At 40.4% G+C, this 24,248-nt stretch overlaps 1 protein-coding gene across 1 annotated transcript in view; it reads right to left on the bottom strand.

The window, feature by feature from the left end:
- Nucleotides 1-2,470: 2,470 nt before the first annotated feature.
- Nucleotides 2,471-24,248, bottom strand: part of frem2b (FRAS1 related extracellular matrix 2b) — a 45,844-nt gene continuing 24,066 nt past the window's right edge. The window contains exons 4-24 of the mRNA XM_068745326.1: nt 22,928-23,158; nt 20,686-20,811; nt 19,758-20,009; nt 13,093-13,242; nt 12,188-12,397; nt 11,899-12,096; nt 11,602-11,766; nt 10,967-11,149; nt 10,756-10,886; nt 10,472-10,627; nt 9,895-10,198; nt 9,582-9,713; nt 9,101-9,432; nt 6,999-7,191; nt 6,802-6,906; nt 6,481-6,608; nt 6,266-6,400; nt 4,142-4,268; nt 3,665-3,852; nt 3,432-3,578; nt 2,471-2,977 (exon numbers count right to left, since the gene is read on the bottom strand). Coding sequence (XP_068601427.1) covers nt 2,471-2,977; nt 3,432-3,578; nt 3,665-3,852; nt 4,142-4,268; nt 6,266-6,400; nt 6,481-6,608; nt 6,802-6,906; nt 6,999-7,191; nt 9,101-9,432; nt 9,582-9,713; nt 9,895-10,198; nt 10,472-10,627; nt 10,756-10,886; nt 10,967-11,149; nt 11,602-11,766; nt 11,899-12,096; nt 12,188-12,397; nt 13,093-13,242; nt 19,758-20,009; nt 20,686-20,811; nt 22,928-23,158 — 4,100 coding nt within the window. The remainder of the gene's footprint in view (nt 2,978-3,431; nt 3,579-3,664; nt 3,853-4,141; nt 4,269-6,265; nt 6,401-6,480; nt 6,609-6,801; nt 6,907-6,998; nt 7,192-9,100; nt 9,433-9,581; nt 9,714-9,894; nt 10,199-10,471; nt 10,628-10,755; nt 10,887-10,966; nt 11,150-11,601; nt 11,767-11,898; nt 12,097-12,187; nt 12,398-13,092; nt 13,243-19,757; nt 20,010-20,685; nt 20,812-22,927; nt 23,159-24,248) is intronic.

The following is a 24,248-nucleotide window of genomic DNA, read 5'->3' as shown; positions in this document are numbered from 1 at the left end:
CGGTGACGCGCTGAGTGAGAATGTTTCCGGTTTATCCAACGTCTCTTTGCTTTGGTGGTGGAGAAGAGTCCGAGACAATAACGCTGTAACAGACCTGGGTCAAAACACACAACAATAATCTGCGTTTTCAAATTTCATGGTTAAGATAAAAATAAAAAATAAAATAAAATAAAATAAAATTACTCTGCTTTTAAACGTTATTCACTTCCTGAACGGCTAAGACGTAAACAGAAACCTGTTGGTACAGGCCCAGCCAATGGCGTCTTAGATTTGTTTGACTAGCAATCTCTTGTTGATAATTCATTGGATCAAAGTACAAAAAGATCTTTGGGAATGAAAATGATGCACAAAAGGTGCCTGTTTCAACCCACAACAGTTTCATTACTGAAACCCTTACAGTGATGCGTGAATGAGCAAAGGGCATATTAGCACATCTGGAGAATGAGCACGATGTAAGATATTGAGTTACAAGGCAGTCGAGCCCCTCTTGGAAATTACAAGTTTAGGATTGCATAGGACCGCAATCCCAAAACAAAATAGAGGATTTCCACTTTCCAACAGACATGAAATACAAAGACACAATAAAAAAATGAAAAAATGGCGTTTCTATTTTGAGTACAGAAGAAAACAGTTTTCAGTATTTTCAGGAAGTCCTTTCATTGGACAAATTGCAGGTTCCCATTTTTCTGCTTTCTGACTACTTTACAGATTCGTTGTCCATTTTGTGTCAGTGTTTATGATGAAAACAATAACGTAATTTGATTATCTCCATACAAACAAGTTAAATGTGTCTCTTTGCTGGTCGTTCTATTTTTTTCTTCAAGGAGCTATTGTCAGCTCAGTGGTTTCTCAGCAGAAGCCATAATTGATTTCTTGAAAAATTATTTATTTGCAGACCATGCTGTTCTCCTGGTCTGTTACAAATACTTACAGAACATTTAATATGCATGTTTTAACAATAACCATTCCCAAAACATCCAAACGGTATAGGTAATACATATGTATATACAAACATGTGCATAAAAAGGTCTGAATGCAGTCCAAGTTGAGTGGACTAAAAGAACCACAGTACAGTGTAACACCGAGATTGCCAAGTAAATTTTGTACACAAAAAAAATCATACTTGGGGTAAACATTTTATGAGTATATCATATTACAGGTTGCATAGAGTTCCTTTGAATTTCAAAATAAAAAGGAAATGCACATAAAGTAGTTATTATGACCTTAGCGTCTATCATGACTATGAGGTAATCAGATTTTATGGCAATCTGGTGCCTGGATCTTTGACAAAAAATACATGGAAATATTGTATGATTGTAATCTTATGTGCACAGAATTAATGCAAATATGACACGTAACCTGTATATGTGTATTGTATATGAAAATGATCAAAACAGGAAATGGTTTCAGAAAGATATGTTAACAGCAACATTAAAAGATGAGGCCATGCGGGTATGATTGATGTCACCACCAAAAGACAAAACAAAAAACAAACATTGAAGAATAAATAAATACATTAAAAAACCAGTGATTCAAGGAGAGTACAGCAGTTGTGACAATTCATACTATTACTGTGGATTTAACGTTTTATCCCCTTTCAGTGGAAGCTGTTAAATGTCAATGCTTCAGAAAAGAAAAACAGCACACAGTAACTCCATGCGCTGTTATGAGAGGGATTGTGTTCCACCTAGTTCTACAGAGCTACAGCAGTAAACACAGACATGTTACATACCAGTTGTACCAAGAGTGGAAAAAGGTCCTGCTGGAAGTTGTGGGCTTCCAGCTTGGAAACAACACTTTGTTTATTACAGACGAGCTCTCTTGAATAACTGCTCCAGTAATACGGACAACTTAGAAATTCCTAACATAATGTTTTAGCAAGTTGACATGAGGGGAAAATGTGCCACTATAATTCACCAAACGTTTGTCATTGGATGCATTGTAAGATAAAAACTGATAATCCAGTAAATTAATTACACATTTGTCAAAATTCCATTCAAAATCAGACTTTGCACTTCTTTTGCTTGCAATTTCAAACAGTCTTAAAATATAAAAACAAATACATGCAAAATGCGCACAACAAAACATGGTGAAAGTTGTTTATGTTTTGAGTAGATGTCTGACTGATAACACAGGAAAAACAAAATGCAATAACTGATGCAGCAAATCAAAACTCACAAAGCCCATAACACCTTTTTTTTTTTTTAATCAAATGGCATCAAAAGCAAATCATTGACTGAATGGTGACAATTTGACAAGTGCCTTGAAACACAGTCCATTTCTACCAGCTACGGTACCGACCACTGCCTGGCTGAAGAAGTGATGCAGTATTTCAAGTAGATTTCTGAATAGAATCAAAGCTCTAGTTTAGTTTGTGTTGCATCACACACAATCTTCAATTACTATCTAAGATGCGAGGCACTTGCAAACCAAAATGATTCATTGAAACTCTCAATCATCAGTCTGTTTGTTACACCTCTGAGCTGTCGCTGCTACCGAGGGCGTGGGTCATCATTGGCTCGGCGCTGCTGGAGCTCTTGGGCGTGTCTTTCTTCTCTTGTTTGGACCGGACCAGTAACACCACGATGACGATGACGAGCAGCGTGAGGAGCAGTCCGACAAAGATACCGATGATCAACACTAATCCGTCATCACTCTCGTCTGTCCGGTTGAGCTCCTCGGGAACGATCCCTTTAGTTATGAACTCACCCTCTGGGCTTTTCCTCCGCTGGCTGCTGCTGTCCAGCATGATGTGGAGGATATTGGTGCCACGGTTGTTACTCGCACCAATCTCCTCCATTAGCTCCGACACATCATCGGCTGATCGTCTGTTGCGGTGTTTGCTCTTAGGAAGCAAATTTGTTGGCTGGCTCATCAAATGGTATTCCAAGCTTCTCTTCCCTATGCCGCGGTTAGCGTTCTCCCGAGAACGGACTGTGTAAATGGTGTGAATGTACCACTCTCTGCCTGCAGACACCTGGAAAGTGCAACAGCATTCATAAAAATAAAGTTCACTTTCATGATATAGCTTTCTGTACGACCAATTATTGATGTTCCTAAAGAATCGAGTAATAAAAAAATCACTAAAAATACAAGTTCGAGGACCAATTTGCTGTCATGTTTTTCCGAGCAAAAGATTAATATTACAACTTTACATGCACACATGTTCACTGTACAATTTTACAACACAATGGATAAAAGTTTTAAACCACTAGCAATAAAGTTTCCAAGAACAGAGAGTCATTCTTTACACAAGCTTCGTAAGAAAAGAGTAATATATGTGTAGAAAGATATAATTTTAGGTCACTTTCTTTGAATTTTGTTGTCAACAGTTGCTTGAATATCTCAAGTGTCTCACAAATTACAGAAATACGTGGATTATACTAATGTTTGTACTGACTGTGTGTCTCATTCTTGTAATTTCTACTGACCTGGAAGAGGGCCGAAGAATCCATTCTGAATCCATCTGACCCGGGCTGCCTCACTAGAGCTAATGCACTAGGATCGTCCACCGCCAGGAAAGCATTAAAGGTTACACTGCCAAAGGATCGGGCCTGTGTCTCTGGCTGGGCCTTGTCCTGTCACGTGAGTTAAATACATACAATAGGTTTGACTCGACAGAAAACATGCTTGACGTGGTGTGAGATATACGGTCGTTGCTTACAATTATCTTGAATCTGTAGAGCAGTGATGGAGCATCAGCCAGGCAGCCGAATTCAAAGTTTGTGGGGTTGTATTTTGGGACATATCCATCAGTTCCAGTGCACAGGAAGACTTTCTCTATGCTACAAATAAAGGAGTCTCCCAGGTTCTGCACTGAATCGACCATCACCAGTCCGTAAATAGTGTCCCCTGAGGGAAGAAAAATATGATTTTCATCGCTGTAAAACACATAAAACACAATGTACCACAATGCATCTTTCAAATGGTCCAAAATTGATGTATAATATGGCAACTAAATTTAAATATTTTAATATAGTGATTCCCCTTTTAGCTGCAAAATGAAGGTAGTTCACTGAGGGAAACATTTATAATTATATTTACTATTTTTGTGATCCTTATGTTTAATCTATAAACACATTCCCGTAAACATGTAAGAGCACGTTGACATTTGATGACTTCCGGTACTTATAAGCCTTACCCAGTGAGAAAGCAATGTCGCTCTCCTGTCCAAAGCCCATGGAGCCATCTGAGAGCCAGAGCGTCTGTTTGGAGAGTAAGATCATCTGTGTGTTGAGACTGAACTCAGCAGCCACGGGGTCGCTAACCTACAAGCACGTGAAGGGCACACAAAACACAGACAATCCATATTAAAGACAGAGATACTGTATGTAAGGGTACAGTAACAACATGTAGACATGAAAAGAAATGCATTTTTAGATTTCACTTTCAGCTGGTGTATATTTTGAAGGGGATTTGTCATATTTGTCCCTTTATTGCAAACTATTCAAGGTGGTCTTTTCAAACTGGGTGGTCACATGCTGGCATCAGCATCAAGAGTTGGACGCATAACACTGCAGCTGCAGGTAAATATTTATTTATTGAGAGGTTTGTTATTTGGAGACTTCCTTCCTGCCAGACTAAGTGAGATGACTGGCAGATTCCCGAGTGCTTAATTAGACGGAACGAACAAAGGGGAGTTTCCTCTGGGATCTTTCATGTAATGAGAGGCAAGAAAATGAAAGACAAGCTGAGAAGCAAGACGTGTGACTTGCAGGAATTAATGGATTAAAAGGAATAGGTGTCACGGCTGTGCCGCTCTCCACGCCCATTTCCCCGCCTCCACAACTCCGCTCTGCAATCAGCTGATCTCTGTCACCTGTGCTCCCGTCACCAGCTGCAGCGGATCAACAATCAACCCCGGCCATTACATAAGCCCAGACAACACACCGACGCCCGATCGTAGTGTCATGTATGTCCTCCTACCAGCAACCTGCCAGCGCGTGCCTCCCCGTGTACCGACCTTGCCTGTCCCCGGAGCCCCGTCTGCTCACCTTCCGTCCCGGACCTGTCTGCCCGACCTGCCTGATCACCTGGTGCCTGACCTTCGCCTGCCCCTTGGACCTGTCTCTGTGCCTGCCCCTAACCTGCTCTGTCTGCTACTCTGGACTGACTCCCTGGTATTGAACATTAAACCTGTTTTTGGACTCCCGCTCAAACCGCCTCGCATTTGGGTTCTTACCTGCCTTAGGCCTGACAATAGGTGAATGGATTAAAAATCTGCTATTCTTATTTCACTTGCAGAAAGATGCAAATGCAGATTTTTCAGGGATCTGTAGTCAAAGATGTGCATCAAGACAAATACGAGACCTAATCCATAGAAAATAGCCTTAATTTTCATCGGTGCAGCTGTTTTAAGTGAGACTGAAGAGTCTCACATGTGATTTCAGCTATCATTAAAGCCAGGAGAATTAAACATGAAAAGCTTTAAAGGTCCCGTATTATGAAAAACTCACTCTTCCCATGTTCCTACTCTACTAGTTTGATGAGTTTGGGTTATTGTCAACCCAAAAACAGCTGAATGAACCATCCACTCAATCCTTCATAGTTTGTGTACTTCTGTAATCAACAACTCAAACGCGTCTGGCAGAAATCCTCGTCCATGTGAAGTCACATGGTCGGCTAAAACGTGCACAAGACGTGCGTGTGCGTGAGTCCCCGTGTCTGCACTCGGCACATTCACGCTCTACCTGCGGCGTGAGTGTACTTTTGCTTCCGGGTTTATGGCGTTTCGAATGACGGACGCTGTCCTGCAGCATCTGTTTGCTATTTTGACCAAAGACTGGCACACATATTTCATATTAGTGCCTCAGAACTGCGTTAACTTGTGGAAAAAGGGTATAATATGTGATCTTTAATATGTATCAACCTGCCGGTAGTCTGAGTTTAAAAACTACTGCCAAAAAACCATTTTAATTTTTATCTTGAATAATAACACTTGATTCAAAATTTACACTAAACACACGTTATTATTCATTAAGATATAGAAATGTTTTGTGAAGAGCTTTGTTGTTTATTGTTGTAGATTGAGAACAGAAAGTACTGCCAAAAATCATTTTTACTTGAGTAGAATATCACTGAAGCAGAAATATATTGATGACTGTCATCTTCTTTTTTACGTTGGTGTCAACTTGACAAATTTGATTACTGTTTTCTACTTATTGTGGCCGGCATTATTTTGACTTGTACCCAATTGCATCTTGCTTTTGCTGACTACGTTTCCCTTTATAGATTGTGCATCGACCACTAGGCAAAGTGAGGTCACCTGTTGAAAGCGGATGTCCATGTCGAAGGTAAGAGGCTCTCTGGGGTTGCAGACAGGAGGGATAGTGTACTCCAGGCCAGGGGGGGATGTACATGGGATCAGTTTCACTGTGTATGTGCCAGAATAGTCACGAACCTGTGAGGGGAAATCTTTTTCAGCAAGCATTATTGAATATATATATATACATATAAAACAATCAAAAAAAGTGCACTCACAGCAAAATCAGAAGCAAATGTCCACTGCTGGATGGGCTGGTTGTACGTCGGCTCATTCCGTACAAGACTGAGGTTAAAGGTCAAACCAGGGTGATCCGGACACATGACCATAGAGGTGAGTGGTGAAGCTGAAGAAATAACAAATCAATTAAATTACGTAAACCATGTTAGCTGATGCAATTTGTTCTGCCTAAAGTCTATTATAGTGCAAACTGAAATGCATCCTCAGCAACAGTCGACATATTCTCCAACAACAAACATGTAAAAAAAACAAAATTTAGACTACACTGTTAAACACCAGCTCTCTACAACATACTGTACCTGGATGTGCAAACACAAACAGGCCTCTGAATCGAGCCTCAGTACGGAAGTTGACAACCAGCCTTCCCTGCACATTGATACGCATGCTGGTTGGGTACAGAGCGCCTGCAAAGATAGTGACAATCAATTTTACTGCAGCTAATTTGTATAACCTAATTTATTAAACATGATTGCAAACGCCTGTCACAGTCTCTAACCTTGGAGCTCAGCCTCCGGTGGACTACCGACACCATCCCTCCATAGGATGGCAGTGTCGTACACAAAAGTAAGCCTCAGCTCTGACTGCAAGTCAAAGTGCTGCCATCCTCCTGCTCCCACAGGGGAGTGGAAGACATAGGAGACATGGAGTGGGACTCGGAGAGTCACGTAGGATTGGACCAGATTCAGCACCTGCAATTAAAACCAAAATGTTGTGTCAGAGATACAACATGTTTAATATTTCAAAGATAAATTTATCACTGTTAGAGACAGATTGAAAGGAAATTTCACATGAAACAATTGTGCAGGTACAATTACTCTAGAGATAAAGAAAAATAATAGTAATACTACTACTAATAATTATAATAATGCCATAATGCCATAAGCAAGCTCTGTTCTATTAGACCACGTATAAAGAAGAAAACACTTTCTTAAAAAAATACCTGTTCTTGTAATTTTAAGTAGGCATTATTAAGTTGACGCAGCTATAATATTAAGTGTATTCTCAGTGTTCCTAAACTGTAAATTCAGTAGTACATTTTAACCTCTCAAATAAAAAAAAGAAACACTTAACACCCCCCCCCCCCCCCAAACAGAATGTCCTACATTTACGATCACTAGAGTTGGTGGATTGCTTAAAACTTGACATCTCTAAAAGAGTCGTCTTAAACTGATTGACTAGTCCATAGTGCTGTCTGGTAACTGCACTTTCCTTTGACCCGTAGAGGAGCTATGTTTAGGTCCCTGCCTCTTTGTTCATGTGGGGACGTGTCCAGCCTCTGGGCACTAAAAAGCAGAAATGCAGAATGGTCTTCCAACATGACCTGCTGGGCCTTAATAGATTCCTGTGTTAGTGTTAAGCCAGGTACTGTGAAGTGGCGCTGGCCTCGGCCTGCACAGAGCTGTCTCTGCTCAGCCTGCCTTCACACTCGAAGGAGCCCTTGTGTTAAAAGGTACCCACAAATGAAAGTGCTTTTTTTGGCCATTGATCCTACCGTCTTCTTCCTGAAACTGATCTCGTTATGCCTCTCTCTATGCATCTACATACTGTGTTTTGCTCTGTTCAGCAGTAACCATAGCAACACAATTTACATACAGAGCTGCACAGGAGCTGAGCGTATGCAGCTAATACCTTTGCTGGAATGACAATTGAGATGAGAATATAGTTTTTATTGTTCAATATGTAGTCTGGATTTTGAATAATCTGAAGCATGACTTGTAATTTATTTAAACCTTTTGAATTTCACTAATAAAGGCAGGATGAATTGAAGTAACACTACTTTTTGCTTTCAGATCTCTGGGTATAATTTCTGGCCTACATAAAGTTTATATTATAGGTAGCAGCCTGCTGACCTGTCAAGACGTGTTTGTCTCAGCCATAGTCACATTAAATCCTGTGGCTACACGCAACAAATCTCGGCTTGTTGTTTTTATTAAATAAACCCCAAGCTATGAAAAATGTCCTATTATAATTGCAAACCAATATATATTCTTGTATACCTTCAAAGCCAAAACACATTTGTGAGTGCTGCAGGATGTTAATTAATAATATGGTCTAATAGATGTGCCCTTTCTTCATCAGTACCTTAATTAACTACAAGTCAACTAACTGTAGGTTTCCAAGGTGAATGCAAATGTTTGAAGGCTTCAAGGCATTGGAGGGTTTCAGGATCCGCTGTGAGCATTGCTTTATAGAAGTTGCACAACAAACAAATACAGACATTTATGAGGCTGTTGGTTATTGGCCTGACAATAAAAAAAAAAAAACGGCTGCTTTTACTTGGAGATGTGTGTGTGTGTGTGTGTGTGTGCAGCACTGCTAGTTATTACTACAGAGTTTAACACGTGACACCAAACAATAATGGATGACTTTGCTACAGACTAATATTTACTCGAACATTTTGAAGAAAACCTAGAAAGTAACCGCAGTTTTAATATGTGTATATAAATGATTGATGATGATAGACATTCCAGCAATATTTTAAAAATGAAAATGGCAAAGTTCACATTCATGTCCTTAGTGAAGTCTGCTGCGTTATCATTTCTGGAATTGATAGCGAGGGTCAGAGGTGAGGAAAAGCTCAACGGTGGAGCTACGTACCTGTCCGTCAGTTCCAATGGTGCCTCCGCAGTCGCTCAGCAGCTCAGACATGTCGTAGTAGCTGGTGAATTCCCACAAACAAGCCTCTAAGTTGAGGTTCCTGTAGAATCGCAGTGTATTTGATCCCCTGAGGGAAGCGCTGTATTGGTATGGGGCCGTCTCACCGATGACTTCTGGGTTTTTGGTGGCTTCGGTGAGGAAACTGTAGCGAGTCTTGACCTCAGCATAGTCCAACAAGTTGGAGCAGCGATGGTTGCCAACACGTGTACCATCAGGGCTCAGTGTGAGCTCAAAATTGGACAAGGACCTGGTAGAGACGACAGGCAACATACCTGCCGGAGGACGAGACAATAAGGAAATGCTAACTGAGGCAGTTAATTGTTAAAATAATTTGGCTGAGATATGGAAGAAACGCGAGGATTTTATCCAGCTTATTGTAACTGATTAAAAGACTTCTGATGATTCTGTCTGCTGCTCTCACCATCCATGTGTGGCATGGTGACAGTTAGTTTGATGAGGTTAGGGTGGTCTGTGTCTTCTGTTCCAGTGTACCGAAGCTTGGCAGAGAAGGGCTCTGCACCCACTGTGCCCGTGACACGAGGCTGGCACATTCCTACAAACACGCCATGAACAAATCAACAAACATCAAACACGTCATCTCCATAAAGTTCCTCCGCCGAATATTTATTTCAGAGAGTACCGCAATGGGAGAGCAAAACGCAGCCGGCAGCTGCTTACGGTGCTGCGACATTTCCACGAGAGATGAAACAACCTCGAGAGTGAGCGACACTCACCCTCATCCAGGCTAATGGACACGATGGGGCTGCTTAGCTCCAGACCTTCATCCCCATTGGAGTTCACACCCCTTGCAGCACACTGGACTCTTGAACCAGCCTGGAAGTAGACTGAGTCCAGAGTGATGAGCTTTGAGGAGGTGAAGAAAGTGTCGAAGTCGACTTCCCTCATGGGGCTCGTGACGCCATCTGGGCTGGATGGGGCGCTGACAAGCCAGCGGTAACGAGTTAGGGTATTGTTGATGTTCTCGCTTTTACAGATGGAGCCTGTTTTGTCATAGTCTGGGTACTTTGTGTTACAGGCCTGGACAAAAAGGAAAGTACGTCAAGCAAGTAAAATGCACCAGAAAAACAACAACTCAACTGCCAAAGTAGCACCTGTTGACTTTTTTGAAGCCCTCAATGTACCTGATAATTAAATGCATGTTAGTGTATACCTCCTATACTACTTAACTAAAAAAACATTTACCGGTACATGAAAAGCACCAGTATATCTTGTTAAATTAAATATCGGTATAAATGACAAGCATGAAAAGTTTTCCCCTACATAATTACTGGATTATCTTTTGGGACTTACAGTGACACATATGACAGGGTATCCGGCCACGGGGAGAGAGTCCCTGGTTTTACCGATGTCATCGTAATGCAACAGAGAAGCCACTCTGGGTACAGAGGGGAAGGTGACATCTGCCATGCTGTTGGTCTCCTCAATGTAGATTATGGCTTTGCTCATCTATTCATCAATGAACAAGGTTGATTAAGACAATGTCGGTGGGGGAAAAATGGATGCCTTCTAATTTGAGAATGAGGTAGTTGCGTATTTTGCAGTGAAATTATATGCTAATTTGTCTCGATTTACACCTTTGTTTCTGCCACCATGTTCTCATCAGGCTTCAGATGCAGCGTGAACGCCTCCCTCATTTCTCTGATGCCATCATACAAAATCTCCACCTCCACAAAGTGCTCTGTGTCTCCCGCCTTGAAAACAATTTCTGCAGGGAAACAGAGGGATTTGAAAATAGTTTTACAGCCAATTTTCAAAAGGAATCCGTAGTGATTTTGAAACATTTACCCTCAGATATAGGATGGTAGTCCTCGCCAGAGGTAGCAGATCCATCCTTGGTATGAACTCTGACAACAGAGACCTTGGAGGTGTCCCCGACACGCAGCACGGGGATCTTCACCACAGACACTTGACCACTTTCTTTGGGCTCATTCACATTGAATTTGGTCTCCCCAAACCTAATGAGAGCCTCTGAGAAAGCAATGCATTTAGTTTTCACTGTGCCATAAAACTGCTACTATACAATTACACTATTCAGTGAACAGTATTTATTATTATTATTATTAATCTTTTATTTAAAAAGCTCATCTCATTGAAATCTGAGAGTTGTGTGAAAAGAACTTAACATGTACAGTTAAAACATGCAGAAACAGATGCAAAATCTACACCCATAATTAAGTTGTATTAACGGCCCGCAATGTAAATCTTTCTGAATTTACTGCCCAAGTGCAAATATCATAAAAGCACCATGGCATTTAGGGGCACACTGAGATGAATGGGCTGTGTGCACAGACAAAACTAATGTTCTCCTTTTCCACAAACAAAGCTTGATGTTATGATCATATAAAAATTCTGCACATGGTGGCAATTAAAAAGAAATACTGTAAGGAACAGCTTGAAACTGCAAATCAAAGGACTCTTACTGTCGGCATCGTCATTTATCTTGATGAGTGTTTCATTTCGCTTTCCGATGGATGCTCCAAATGAAGATTCACTCTTGGGACTTCCCAACACAAGACGGAGTTCTTCCTCTTCCTCGTGTTCTGTGTCGTCAACCAGAACCAGTACACATGGCTTTTCAATCTCTCCTGGGAGATAAAAAAAACCCAAATGAAAACTACTTACAAGAATATTTGTGCATCTGAGTTGCCTTATAACTTATTTGAATGAAGAATAAAACAACCACACAAAGTTGCATGTGCTTGACTTTACTACATCACCTGGTAAAAAGGTGATGATGGAAGCATCTGTGTTTGGCCTTTCATTGAAGTCCATCATGACCTGAGCTGTCCCCTGCCTGGTGTAACAGCGTACTGTGGACTTGTAGCTGAGATCACCACTGCGAGATACTATAGCTGAGAGCTGCCCTGAGTTCTCATTGGCCACATACACGGCATCATGGAACTGCACCTTTGGCACTAGAACAACATTAAAAATGCAGCATAAATATTGCAAAGGACTGTGTAACTGTCTGCATGATTTCTGATTACAAACAAGACTTTTACTCACAATCTGAAACAGAATCATTGATGAGGATAGCGGTCTTGCTTGGCTCCCCGAGGATCCCATTCATGGGCATCCGGAGCACCAGTTCAAACTTCTCTGGCCCCTCCAGCACCGGCTGGCCCAGGTCATCCAGGATGGTTACACGAAATGTCTGCATGGTGACCCCCGGTGCAAAGTCCAGATTCTGGCTGATCCCCACATAATCCATACCAGCTGCACCACAACACAATATAGGTCAGTCAGTGCTCATGAGATACAGGGGGATATAGCACAAATAGATGACAGCACTGGTTCTCATATTACTTCATTATTTATTAGTGACAATCAGGCAGCAAGTGTCGCTTTCTATTCCATAGTTGATAGAAATTCATAGTTGTTGTTGTGAGATTACCTCCAGGCTTTTCTCAAGAACTTATGATGCAGATATGTACAGAAGTGTGGCCTGTATTTCTACCCATTTCGCGTTTGATTAAATGCTAGTAATATGTTTTAATGCAAGCAAACGCAGAGATGTTGATAATCTCTACAGTGGGAACAGGACTTTGTGGGTGTACAAGATAATAGAGGCTGAAGGAAAGGGTGTAAAAGATAGCGACCAGTCTTTACAGTACAAAGCCCTTACCAACCTGCAGCACAATCAGAATGCATTCCTAAAGCTCTTCCTTCACTCAAAACACTATTATCCTCACCACGGTGGGTTTATCTGATGCATCTGAGGCAAAGACCCATTGAGTTCCCCCCCGCCTTAAGCAATGTTTACATTGCATATGACATCCACTCCCATATTCAGTATTAAAATCTCCATGGAACCTTAAACTCAGGGAAACAGAGAGGGTGATTGAAGCCTGTTGTATTCTGTCATTTACATTTCTTTAAGCAATAACTAGTTGTCTCACAGGTACACGTACCCTCAGCAGAGATGGGATCTGTCTTCCTGGAGCGAACCGTGACGGTTCCTCCTTTGGAAAGATCAGTCCCCGTCCTCCACACCTGAACCTCCATGAAGCCATCACTCTCATCCACGTTGTAGGTTGTGTCTCCAAAGTAGAAGACAGGAGCTGGGAAAAACAGCGGAGAAAGGAGTTAAAGAGATGAGGAAAGCACACTGTAGGATGTAATCTATAATCATCTTTTGGCTGTTACACAACAGGATGCATGAATGCCAGTTGTAATTGCGGAGTTCAAACCGTAATAGCTAGAATGCTTGCTAAAATTATTACTGATTCCAGGATGAATTGAGAGAATGTTTCCATTCAAACACCAGCAGGTCGTCAACACAGTAATTATAGACTTTTAGACATTGCTTTCTAATTTTGTTTTGGGGCTATTCCTCTACAACTATCTGCAACAAATGAGAGCAACCTGAAGGGACAGCTGATTTGGCTGGTTTTTGTTCTGGATGAGCTCAGTGGTAAACCTGACTTGATAGTGAAGATTCTGAGAGGACGACAGGAGGTCGGGGGAATGTAGAGCTCGATATGCCAGCCCAGGCCTGCATGGCTGCAATTAGTGTTTCTATGAGCTGAGATTTCAGTGCGGCCAGCTCACCCACTCTCATCACATTTAACCATTTCAAATGCTGCTTTGTGTCATCAATGCACGTGTCCTGCTGCTTGTAGTGATTTAGAGGCTGGGCCTGCTGTATATTTTCACTTTAGGTGGCATCGGCAGCATATTGAAATTGCTGTCATTGTGAGAAGACAGATGTGCAAAAACTGCAGGGAGTCAAAGTTATTGAGAGCAGTACAGCAACCAAAGCAGGAAAAGATGAACCAATAAAAAAACAAGCAAGTTTACTTACAGCCAAAAAATGCTTACTTTCAGTCCTATAACGCTACAATGACTAAAGGGAATAAGCCACTACTTAGTACCGAAAGCTGATTGCCTTTTAACTGTGACCAAATAAATAAATTAAGTGATTGCCACTGGCCATGGGCACAGTTGGAGTTTCCTTGACAATGGACGTCCACTTATCAAACGGAAGTAAGCCATTTCTCATCGGACAAAGCAAAGAATAGAATAGGCAACTGAATGATAAATTCAGTAAACAACAACAAATGAATGCTGCTGTTACTGTATGATGGTTATGTTACCTAATGAAACAAAAATGCAAGAGCATGACAAGAAAGACGCCATCAAAGGGTATTTTGTAAGGCACAATAACTGATCAGGAAAGAAGTACTTATCATTTTGCACTGTATCATTATTTTTCAAAGTAATCTGAGGCTCAGAAGAAATTGCATATTTTGTTGGCGCCTGCTTTGGGAGCAACATCTCTATAGTGACAAGATAAGACAAGTTCTAAAAGGGAAATAATCATTTTAGTCAAAGTGTTGGGGTTTGTGGTTCTCAAAGGAGCCATCTCTGTGTCTGAAATAATCTCCTAAGAGCATGCAAAGGACAGAAAACTTTTATTCTTTAATCTGCTCTCAGAGCACAACCAGGACAATGAGTGCTGCATCAAGAGGCTTGCAGCTGCCAACAATTCTCTCCACAGAGAACCCAAACAAAGATGGTTTTGGCTGCCTGAACGGAGTCCCCAACAGGAGAGGTAATCAGATCTACAAGGGCGGCAGCCAGGAAGTTGGGCCCTGTTGTACGAGTCCAGTAATCAGATAAGATTTGTGAAGCAGACAGTGTGCTCCAAAGATCTATGGCCCATTAACTGAAAGGTAAACCAGTATCAGAACTACCAGCAGCAGACTCATCCATCCCACAGCACATCTAATGTTACCAGAGGTAGTCCATATGTATAGCTTATTATTTAGCAAAATGATTTTGCTACTTACCATAAAAATAATTTGTTTCAGTGTAATGTAGTTAGGACTTTAACATTATATTCAATACCAGGTCCATATTTATACATTTAATTTAAAATAAGGGCACCTTATGTATAGTAGTTATGGTGCTCATTTTATTGTGCCTGAATATCAAAGCCAAAGAAAATATCTTTACTGCATCATATGTGAATATAAAATAGAGTAAGAGTCACAAGGAGAGGCATCACACACAGATGCAGGCATCCCAAAGGGACTTCTACACTCCCGCTGACGGCTTGATTTAGCTTGAACTTTGCATGATATTCCCACAGCAACTGTGTCTTGTCTAATGGTGAGATTCAATTGAACCCTGGCGATTGTTCCTCTGGTCACAGCCTTCTTTGCAAATCTTTCTCCAGGAGAAACAGCATATGAAAGTAGTTCCACATTCAATACAGAATTCTATAAAAGTCAAACCACTGATGACCGTGAGAAATGCTGCAATTTTTAAATAAGGGTCAGGATAGAGTGTCTTGAGAAGGCCAATTTACGTCAGCACTTCTGTTTAAATACTTTGGACATCTGTTTATATCAAAATGAATGGGAATGCAGGTGAGGCATAATGAAAGGGCCAGAGGGTTCCCCTCTGATTCACCCCATCCAGGATATAATGCAACGCACAGGATCCGCCCATCCTCAACAGCTCATAATCATACCTTCAGAACCAGAGCAACACTTACTGGCAACGGACGCACGACTATAAATACACGAGTCAAGTCCTGCTGTACAGGCATCCTCATGTTTTACAGCCCTAACCAGCGCACATTTCCCCGGATGCACAGTGTGTATCAAACAACAATTACATGTGCAAGAAAGGACACGTTTCTGTTTATGTGCAGATGGTCTGCAGCTGGGAAAATAGTGAGATAGTTTGAAGGTAGCATGATGTCCGTGCATGCTACTGCAGAACGCACCACTCATTTCCTTTCTCAATTTGTTGTCCCTTGTGAATATTTAAAAGCTTTGGTGTTATTTATATTCTGTTTGTTAATCCGATTGTTATCTTATCCTTAGTGTCCAAATATTAGGATACAAATATTTGGCTGTTGTAACTTTTATTTAATTTTTTTTAATCAATTCACCATTGCTATTGTTTCTTTTAGGACTATTTTTTTGTTTTTCTACCTCTTTGTCTACTTTGAATTGTTTGTGGCATTATCCAGATCTACATTGGAGTGCCTCCTCTGAAGTATTAGTATTGGGTGCCCACAGGTAAATAATAATATTGTAATATTGTAACTTTTCACGACATTTATGCTCACAGGAAACACGCTGTTAACATTTCTTAACTGCATTCTCAGTGTAGCAATGTTGTACCATAGAAAGAAAGGCCTAGTTAGTGGCCTGGGCAGAGATAAAGATGGTGATGTGGGTGAACAATTCACACAGTTATATTGAAGAAGTCTTACAAACAGAAATGGGCCATAGAAAGACAACATCACAGAGTGTTTGGTCGGATAAGATAACTTTGTCATTTGTTAAAATGTCAAATCTACCATTCATACCAATAATTAATTGAAAGGCTCAGTTTGCATAATTTAGTGGGATCGACCAGTGTGGTGACAAAAAAAAGAATATTTAAAATTTTTAAATGTCCTCTCGAAAGCCAGGAATTTACTTTTCTTTTCTTGGCTTCCATAGAAACATAGTGTTGGAAAATGGATCTGCTTCCTGTTGTGGACATAAAAAATGCCATTCTCTGAACAAAACATGATTAATGTCCGTTTTATTAGATTATTTATGGAAAAGCTATAAATAAATGAGCAAAACTTTATTGTAAATACTGAAATATAGTATTTTGTGTCAGTGCAATGATGATCAGTATTTAGCCAATCATCAATTAAATGGTCTAGCCTTCCCAGTTTAAAGTCTTACTAAATGTTAAAATCTATATTAATTCATGAATCAATCTACTAAATTTATTTGTATTGCTATTTATTAATGTTTTGTGAATTCATTTCTTTTTTTTTTCTTGCTCTTTCTATCTCTGATCAGATGCCACCCTAGTTCTATCTGAGACAGAAATATAAATGTATTTGCCATGTGAGACTCTGGTGGTTTTCAGTCTGTATAAAACAGATTTGAATTACTCCCCATCTGTGGGTGAAGGTATGCAAATTAGCAAATGTTTTTCTTGGAAAGAAAGCATCTCCGTTTTTCCTTGGCACAAAACTGGTCTTCAAAACTAGTTAAACAACTTCATTTGGGTGTAAAAAGTATTCTCAATTTAAATTCACATAAACAGTCAGATTAACATCAGACACTTTGCAGAGAGCAGGAGTGAGCTTGTACCTTCATGGGTGGCCAAGAACGCATGTGCACAAAGCAGAGAGTGTGTAAGTGCTGCAGGTGCCCTATTTCATTACAGAATGCTACTCCAGTTGGTTGGCTTGAAATGAAGATATATTGCATTTACTGTGTGTTTCTGAGAACCCCTCGAGCCCACAGCTCAGTGGAGCTTCTGAAAGCCCTCCTAGGAAGCTCCAGCATGGAGCTCTCACAGGCACAGACAGGTGCTCCGCTAGGCACCATTGCTTTGCTCCCATGTACAACACCCACTGGACAACCGCTGCAATAACGGGAATGACAAAGAAGGATGCGGTGCCCCGACTGACTCCGCTCCATATATAATGAAGGAGAGTTGGCTGCAGGAAAGGAACCTGGATTATGTGCTTAAATTCAAAGCCAAGAAAGGATATCTGAACTTTAAGAGGGAGAGATTCTCCTATTGGCTCTCTACTCCTCTGGACCGGAGATCAGTCTAGCTCTGCCTGCCTCACAGCTTTACGTTACTGTCCTTCATTATCAACACTTAGGTGATTTAATTATCATCTCCTTCAGGGAGATATGAAGGTTTGACACCACATCAAGTCAAACGTGTTCTATTTATCCAGTGCAGGCTCGCATCCAAAACACCACCAGCATTTAATCCAAATTATACTTTGGAGGTGCCGCTGTGCCAGGTTAACACATATTTTGTGGGTCTCTGTGTGAGTGTGTGTATGTGTGTGCGCATGTTTGCGTGCATGTATTCAAGCTGTCAGGTGATGTTGGACACATTTTATAACACGGAGCCAACAAATAAACTCTAGCGTCAGGCACACTGAAAGTCTGGACAACTGTAAATGACAATGCCAGAGGCAAAACAAAAACCACAATTCAGAATAAAGCAGGAATAAACCTGATTACTAACACACCGGTTGTCAGTCGAGGTAATCCTGTCATGCATTCAGCCTTTTTTTCTCCAGCGTCAGTGTGAAAATACAAAGTGTCTGATGACGGTAAAGAGATGCCAGGCAGTGTCAAAGACATATCAAACCTGTGAGTGAAAACATTTACGAGGTATTTTATAATAAATTGAAATTTCAAGCTGCAGAACTTGGATTACGGTACTCCAGCGAGTCACTGTTTCTAAAAGTTACGAAACTAGCGACTCTCTATAAATCAAAGACAGACTATACTCTGCAGAACTACGATGCAGAAATGCATGAATATAAACATGCTCCTCACAGGAAACTCTAAGGGAAAAGTTCAACGATGAACAATTTGTCTTTCTTCTTCTGAGAGCCCTTTCTTTGTATTACTTCCTGAGGTCTACGTGATTTGTTTGTCAGCGTCCCTGTTTCTCAATTGTCTGCTGTCCTTATCTTAAATGTAAATGACAAATATAGTTATGCTTACAGATATATCAACAGCCTATCCAATCAGTGAGCTCTCTAGCCATTGTAAAGATGGAGGACATGAACATTTATTCTGAGCCACTCATTCAGATTGTGACAGCTGGACCAGTAAAACACACTTGTTTGTGAAGCAAGCTACACAAAGAGTACAAACAAATCCACTTAAAGTGTGTCTGTCTTAAGTTCTGCTGACACTTATATAACTTGAAACACATGGACTCATGGAAATTAATGTCCATGATTTCAGCCATAATCTAAAAAACTGGAAATGTCTTAGTAATGCAATGAAATTCTTGATTTTCTCACTATCTTAACCAGGCACATTAGATCAAATGTTGCACTGAATATAGCACCATGAATGCAATTATCTAGCTTCCAATGGATTTTGATTGAAGGAAAAAACGTGTTTCCCCAGTCATGCTGGGGTTTTCAACTACAGTGTTGCCTGTCTGCAATTAGAGAGCCTTGATTTTACAGCGGGGTTTCCAGAGATCATGAGAGTGATAGGAAACCGAGGAATGGCCGTCAGGTGGTGTGGAGCAAAGAGGCGTCAGGAAGATATTGGAGACAACCCCCCCCCAGTCTGAGCCTGCAGATACAAGATAAATGCGTCGTCTCCAGGAAGGAGGCGTGTACACGCAAACCATTCTGTAAGTTTCTTTTTAAAAGCCAAACGTAGACAAAAAAGAAAGAAAAAAGAAAAATCATCACACAGTTCAAAACCACATCAATAAAGCTGCTCTGTCTTCGCCCCACTTTCTTCAGCATTTATAAAACTTTACTTTTTAAACATTAATTTTTAGTTCCTGTCAAAAGGGATTATCCATTACAAATATAAGATACAAGTACCGTATGCAATAAAACCTCAATCCAAAAATCAGACAAATGAGTCCTTCTAGCCAAGAAACAGGCGTGCTGCTTTTTCTTACACACACACACACTCAAAACATATCTCTAAACGCCACAAAGAGATTCAATTATCAAAGCCCTTCTATCTCTTTTATACCTACACAAACCACCAGACACTGCATTGCATTCAATTTCACACTTCAAATCTGTAAAATGTCATTTTACCGTCTTCCATATCGGGAATGATTACAACTCTGCCTGTGGGAAACTCTGAGCCCAGGCGGCCCCCCATGGGCATGCTGAGGGTGACATTGAAGCTTTCCTCGTCTTCATATAGAGAGTCATCAATGATCACGACCCGGCAGGATTTCTCCACATCTCCCTTGTCGAAGCGCAAGATACTGTGATGGTCCTCGGGCCTGGAGATGTAATCAGAGTAGGAGAGGACGGCAGTGGGGATGGTGCCTGTGGCTGAAACTGAGTGGGAACAGAAATGATAGAAGCCATGAATTAATGTTCAGTCTCAGCAACAATCATTTGTTAGACTTGAAAATCTATAATTAAACATGTAATTTCTCTAAAATTGTTCTCCATTTGATGACAATGATGACATACATCAGAGAATAATACCAGCATTGCATGCCAACACTATATTTCTTCACCTACTTTATTCCCTTAATGTACTTCCTATATTGTATAAGCAGAAGATCTTTCATTAATTAGGAGAAAGCCAGGCAGAAAAGACAAGCACTCACTCACATAAGCATTTTGAAACAAGGAACCTCTTTATTAAGTCTTTTTCTCTCCACTTCTGACATTTTAAATGTTGCATAATGCAACAGCTGCTATCGAGTAAAAGATGCAAGATGATGAGGTGGTGGGTTTCTTCAGTCTTTGATACACTAATTAATTGTCAAGTTGCAGCAACATATTCTGAGTAAGAATGACATCGTAAGTTAAAATACAGACCGAATGCAAAGTCTTTTGTGCTAAAGAGTTGTATAAACAGGGAAAATTTCACTATCTGCTCCTTCAGCAAATGTTTGCCTTGACAGATGCCTCCTATATCAGTTCAGCCAAACTCTAGATTTAATTTCAAGGAAGAAATGTGGTCAAAAGGAGCCATATATATTTGCAATTTTATCAGTTTTACCTTGTTGTGTGAAGCAGACGACCATAAGTTCCTGACTGACATCTCCACTTCTGTACACCGGGATAAATAGCTCACCAATGTCCTCCTCTATATTGTATACAGCGGAGGGTATGAATACTGTTGACTCTGTGTGGGAAAAATCAGAAATCACCACATTAGCTCAACCGGATGTTAGTTAAGCATTCACAGTTATACCTTTGTGTTAAATCTGGTTATTAATGCGTTTGATTGAATTTAAGCTAATTTGATTGTAAATGAATGAAGAGGAGAACCTTCAGAGCATCAAATCATTTTGTCAGTATTTGCATCAAAGCTTTTTAACACACAGGCTTGCGGATTACGCTCTGGCACCAATGACAGCTCTGATTACTGCTCCACTGATGGCACCTCCATCATATTTAATCAGAACACAGCATCTACTGTTTGTTTAACAGCAACAAATATTCCAGCACCGTCGGCTCACAATGACACACGCCTGGTCAGAGATAAAGATGGTGGTGTGGGGGGACAATTCAGACAGTTACCGTGTATTGAAGAAGTCTTACAAACAGAAACGGGCTATACAAAGGCGTTTTCATGTTTTAGATAGCAGAGACACCCACGATACCATCTCTTTATCTCCCTCCTTCTCTGAGCTGCATTTCACAATCAGGGAGGTACAGCAATGACTTCTCAATGTTTTGGCCACTGAGGTCAGAAAAAAGGCTTCCTATCATTCTCGGTCAGCATCGTGGTTTCCCACATTATCAAGGTGTTAGGAAGTCATCAGAGCCTGAATGTTCCACTGCCATCCTCTGGACCACCCAAACACTTGCACAGGATGATATGGCCTCTCTTAAGTTCTTGCTTCTAACACTGTAGTCTCTGGGTTATTTAATTTAAACACTTTAAGTGATATGATACAAAAAACACATTTCTAATTTTTAGGAATCTAAATCTAAGTTTTGTAAATCTGTTTTTTTTTGTCTTTAAAATGTATTTGACCTTGAGGGACCCACAAAAAAAACATTTTAACGTATAAACAGTATAACACGAAGACAACAGAAAACAATAAATGTAACTTTTTGCAAAGAGACTTTTTTTGATTGCCATCGAGAAGCCATGTGGGATGAGGAAACTCATTGCGTGTCTTCATGTTATTCAGTACTCTAGCTCAGTTCTTTCAGAGACGAGCTGATTTCAGAAACAATGTTCATCTGTAGCATTCATTTAGAATTCAAGGCAGGGTCGGCATTGTTCTATTATGACCTTGTTTATCTCATGGAAAGGAAGTATACTGCAACTAAAGACGATTTGCTTTTACTCATTATGTTGCTATCTTCCACCCAGATTTATTTTAGTTCATGATGTTTTCAGTTCCTCTCTGCTTTCAGTATTCATGCGATTGTATTTGAAATACAGTATTAATTAACTTGTCTGATGTTACCAGCCGGATGGAAGCAGTTCTTCAAAACATGAACAGAGCTGAGGCAAGAGCTAAAGCAAAGCCCACCCTAAGGATACTTGTAAATCTCGATAAATTGGTTGAGACACATTTTATATAAATTCCTAATCTTTGTTCATCTACTTTCAATACAAATGCCTGACTTCTGCCTAATGTCTTCCACTTTATTACTGCCGGCAAGGAGGTTATGTTGTTGACGGTGTTTGTAGAATAGAATAGGAAGTCTTTATTGTCATTGCATAGTGGATATACAACGAGATTAGGAGCGCTGCTCTGTTTGTAAACAGGATTACGGAAAAACTGATGGGTGAAAAACAATCAGAAGACAGGTCTTCGTCGAATTTAGATCCCATAACATTTTGAGAGCAATCCGGATACCCGACTGGATACAAAATAATCTGGATTTTCCAATTAATTTAAAATGAAGGCTTTAAAAAAAAAAAACTAATCTTGTAAAATATGCATTCAATTTACTCATCGCAGTCATAAAGGGCTCTGATATGAACTATCATGAAAATATTCATCTGGATCTGATCCAGAATTAGGTTAGGAAAAAATATAACATTTTAACATTGAAAACCCCATTTACGATTCAAAAACTGGTTCAAAATACACATCAACTCCGCTTTGCTTTTAGTTCTCATGGTTGGTGGAGGTTGGCGCTCTCAGAGTGCTTTTCTAATTGATTGTTTCATGTTCTTTCCTGAAGAGAAAACACATGCAATGTGTCATTTGTTGCTGGCCTTTAAAGGATGATTCTCTGACTGTTGAAATCCGGAAAATGAAAACTTCACTGACCATCTTCTGGGTCCAAGATCTTCACATTAGCAGCCTCTGGAAATTCAAGGCCTGCCATCACTGGCTCAGACAGAACAATCTGGAAGGTCTCTGACACTTCATACTCCCTATCTGCCAGGATCCGGACCTTCCAGGTGGCTGAGGTTTGGCCCGGGTTGAACTGCACCTGTTTTTGAGATTTTCCTCTGAAATCTTTGTCCTTCTCTGCTGTACCATCCTTTGTGCCAATACCTTAAGAAGAAGAAAAAAATACACAAACCAAGTCATAATCAGGATACATTTTGCATAAGTAATATATATCTGAAACATGTATTTTAAATATTCGCCCTTGAACAAATGCATTTCTTTATTGCATTAGTCTGCTGTTAGTCACTGGCATTTGTAGAATTATGATTGGTCATAGTAATATAGGTAACATCAATAAAGAAGAAAAATGTTACTCCCCAGTTAAACATGTGCTAATCTGGATGCACATGTCCCAAGTGTTAAAATGACCACGGTGAAAATAAAGCCAAGTAGCCATCATGGTCTCCGGGTTGCAGCAATGGTTGACGACAAATTTAGATGGTTTGACCTTAAGTATACATTTTTTTGATGCCACCTACGGTCAATACAGCTGTGATTATTGTTGGATTCATGTTGAGCAGGAGCTTACAGCCTCTGCATATCTTTGCTAACGACACACACAGTACACAGCTGGGGACTGAAAACGGCTACACCCCACAAGGCAATCCACAGTGCTCGAGGCCACCACAGATGTAATAAACAAGAAATTACTGGATAAATGGGGCACTGCAGTAACCAGAGTTTTATTTAATCTTGTTTGTTTACAGCTGAGAGGAGGAAGAAAGAAAAGACAAAAACTCAAATATTGCATCAAGACTATACACAAGATTTTCAAAAGACCACATATTAAGAAATGCATGGGTTTGGGTTTAAAAAAATGTCCATTCGGTTATTTGATGCAAATAAAAAGTGTGCTTTGATATGCAAGTGCACACAGAAGGAAAATAACCCTGCACATATGTGCTGAGATAAAATGGTCAAGCTCAATCAAGCTTGAAAAATCAACAGGCTTCAAAGAGAAACTACTGTTGGAGAGGAGAGAACATTTGCATTTAACTCTATTTCCAACACAATGCCTGCATTGGATATCCTGGATCAAAGCAGTCTTTTTGAGACTTTGTGGCAGGTGGGCTCGCTGTAGCCTCTGAACTGGTCCTGCTTGCTCTGTGCACAGTGGCCAATGAATAAGTAGCCTCCCAAAGGGCTCATAATGATCTGTGTTCACTCAAGCAGGGCTTGGACAGGAGAGATATGC

This window comes from Brachionichthys hirsutus, chromosome 11 (assembly GCF_040956055.1).
Source record: "Brachionichthys hirsutus isolate HB-005 chromosome 11, CSIRO-AGI_Bhir_v1, whole genome shotgun sequence".
Taxonomy (NCBI): domain Eukaryota; kingdom Metazoa; phylum Chordata; class Actinopteri; order Lophiiformes; family Brachionichthyidae; genus Brachionichthys; species Brachionichthys hirsutus.
This window is presented reverse-complemented; position numbering and strand designations above follow the sequence as displayed.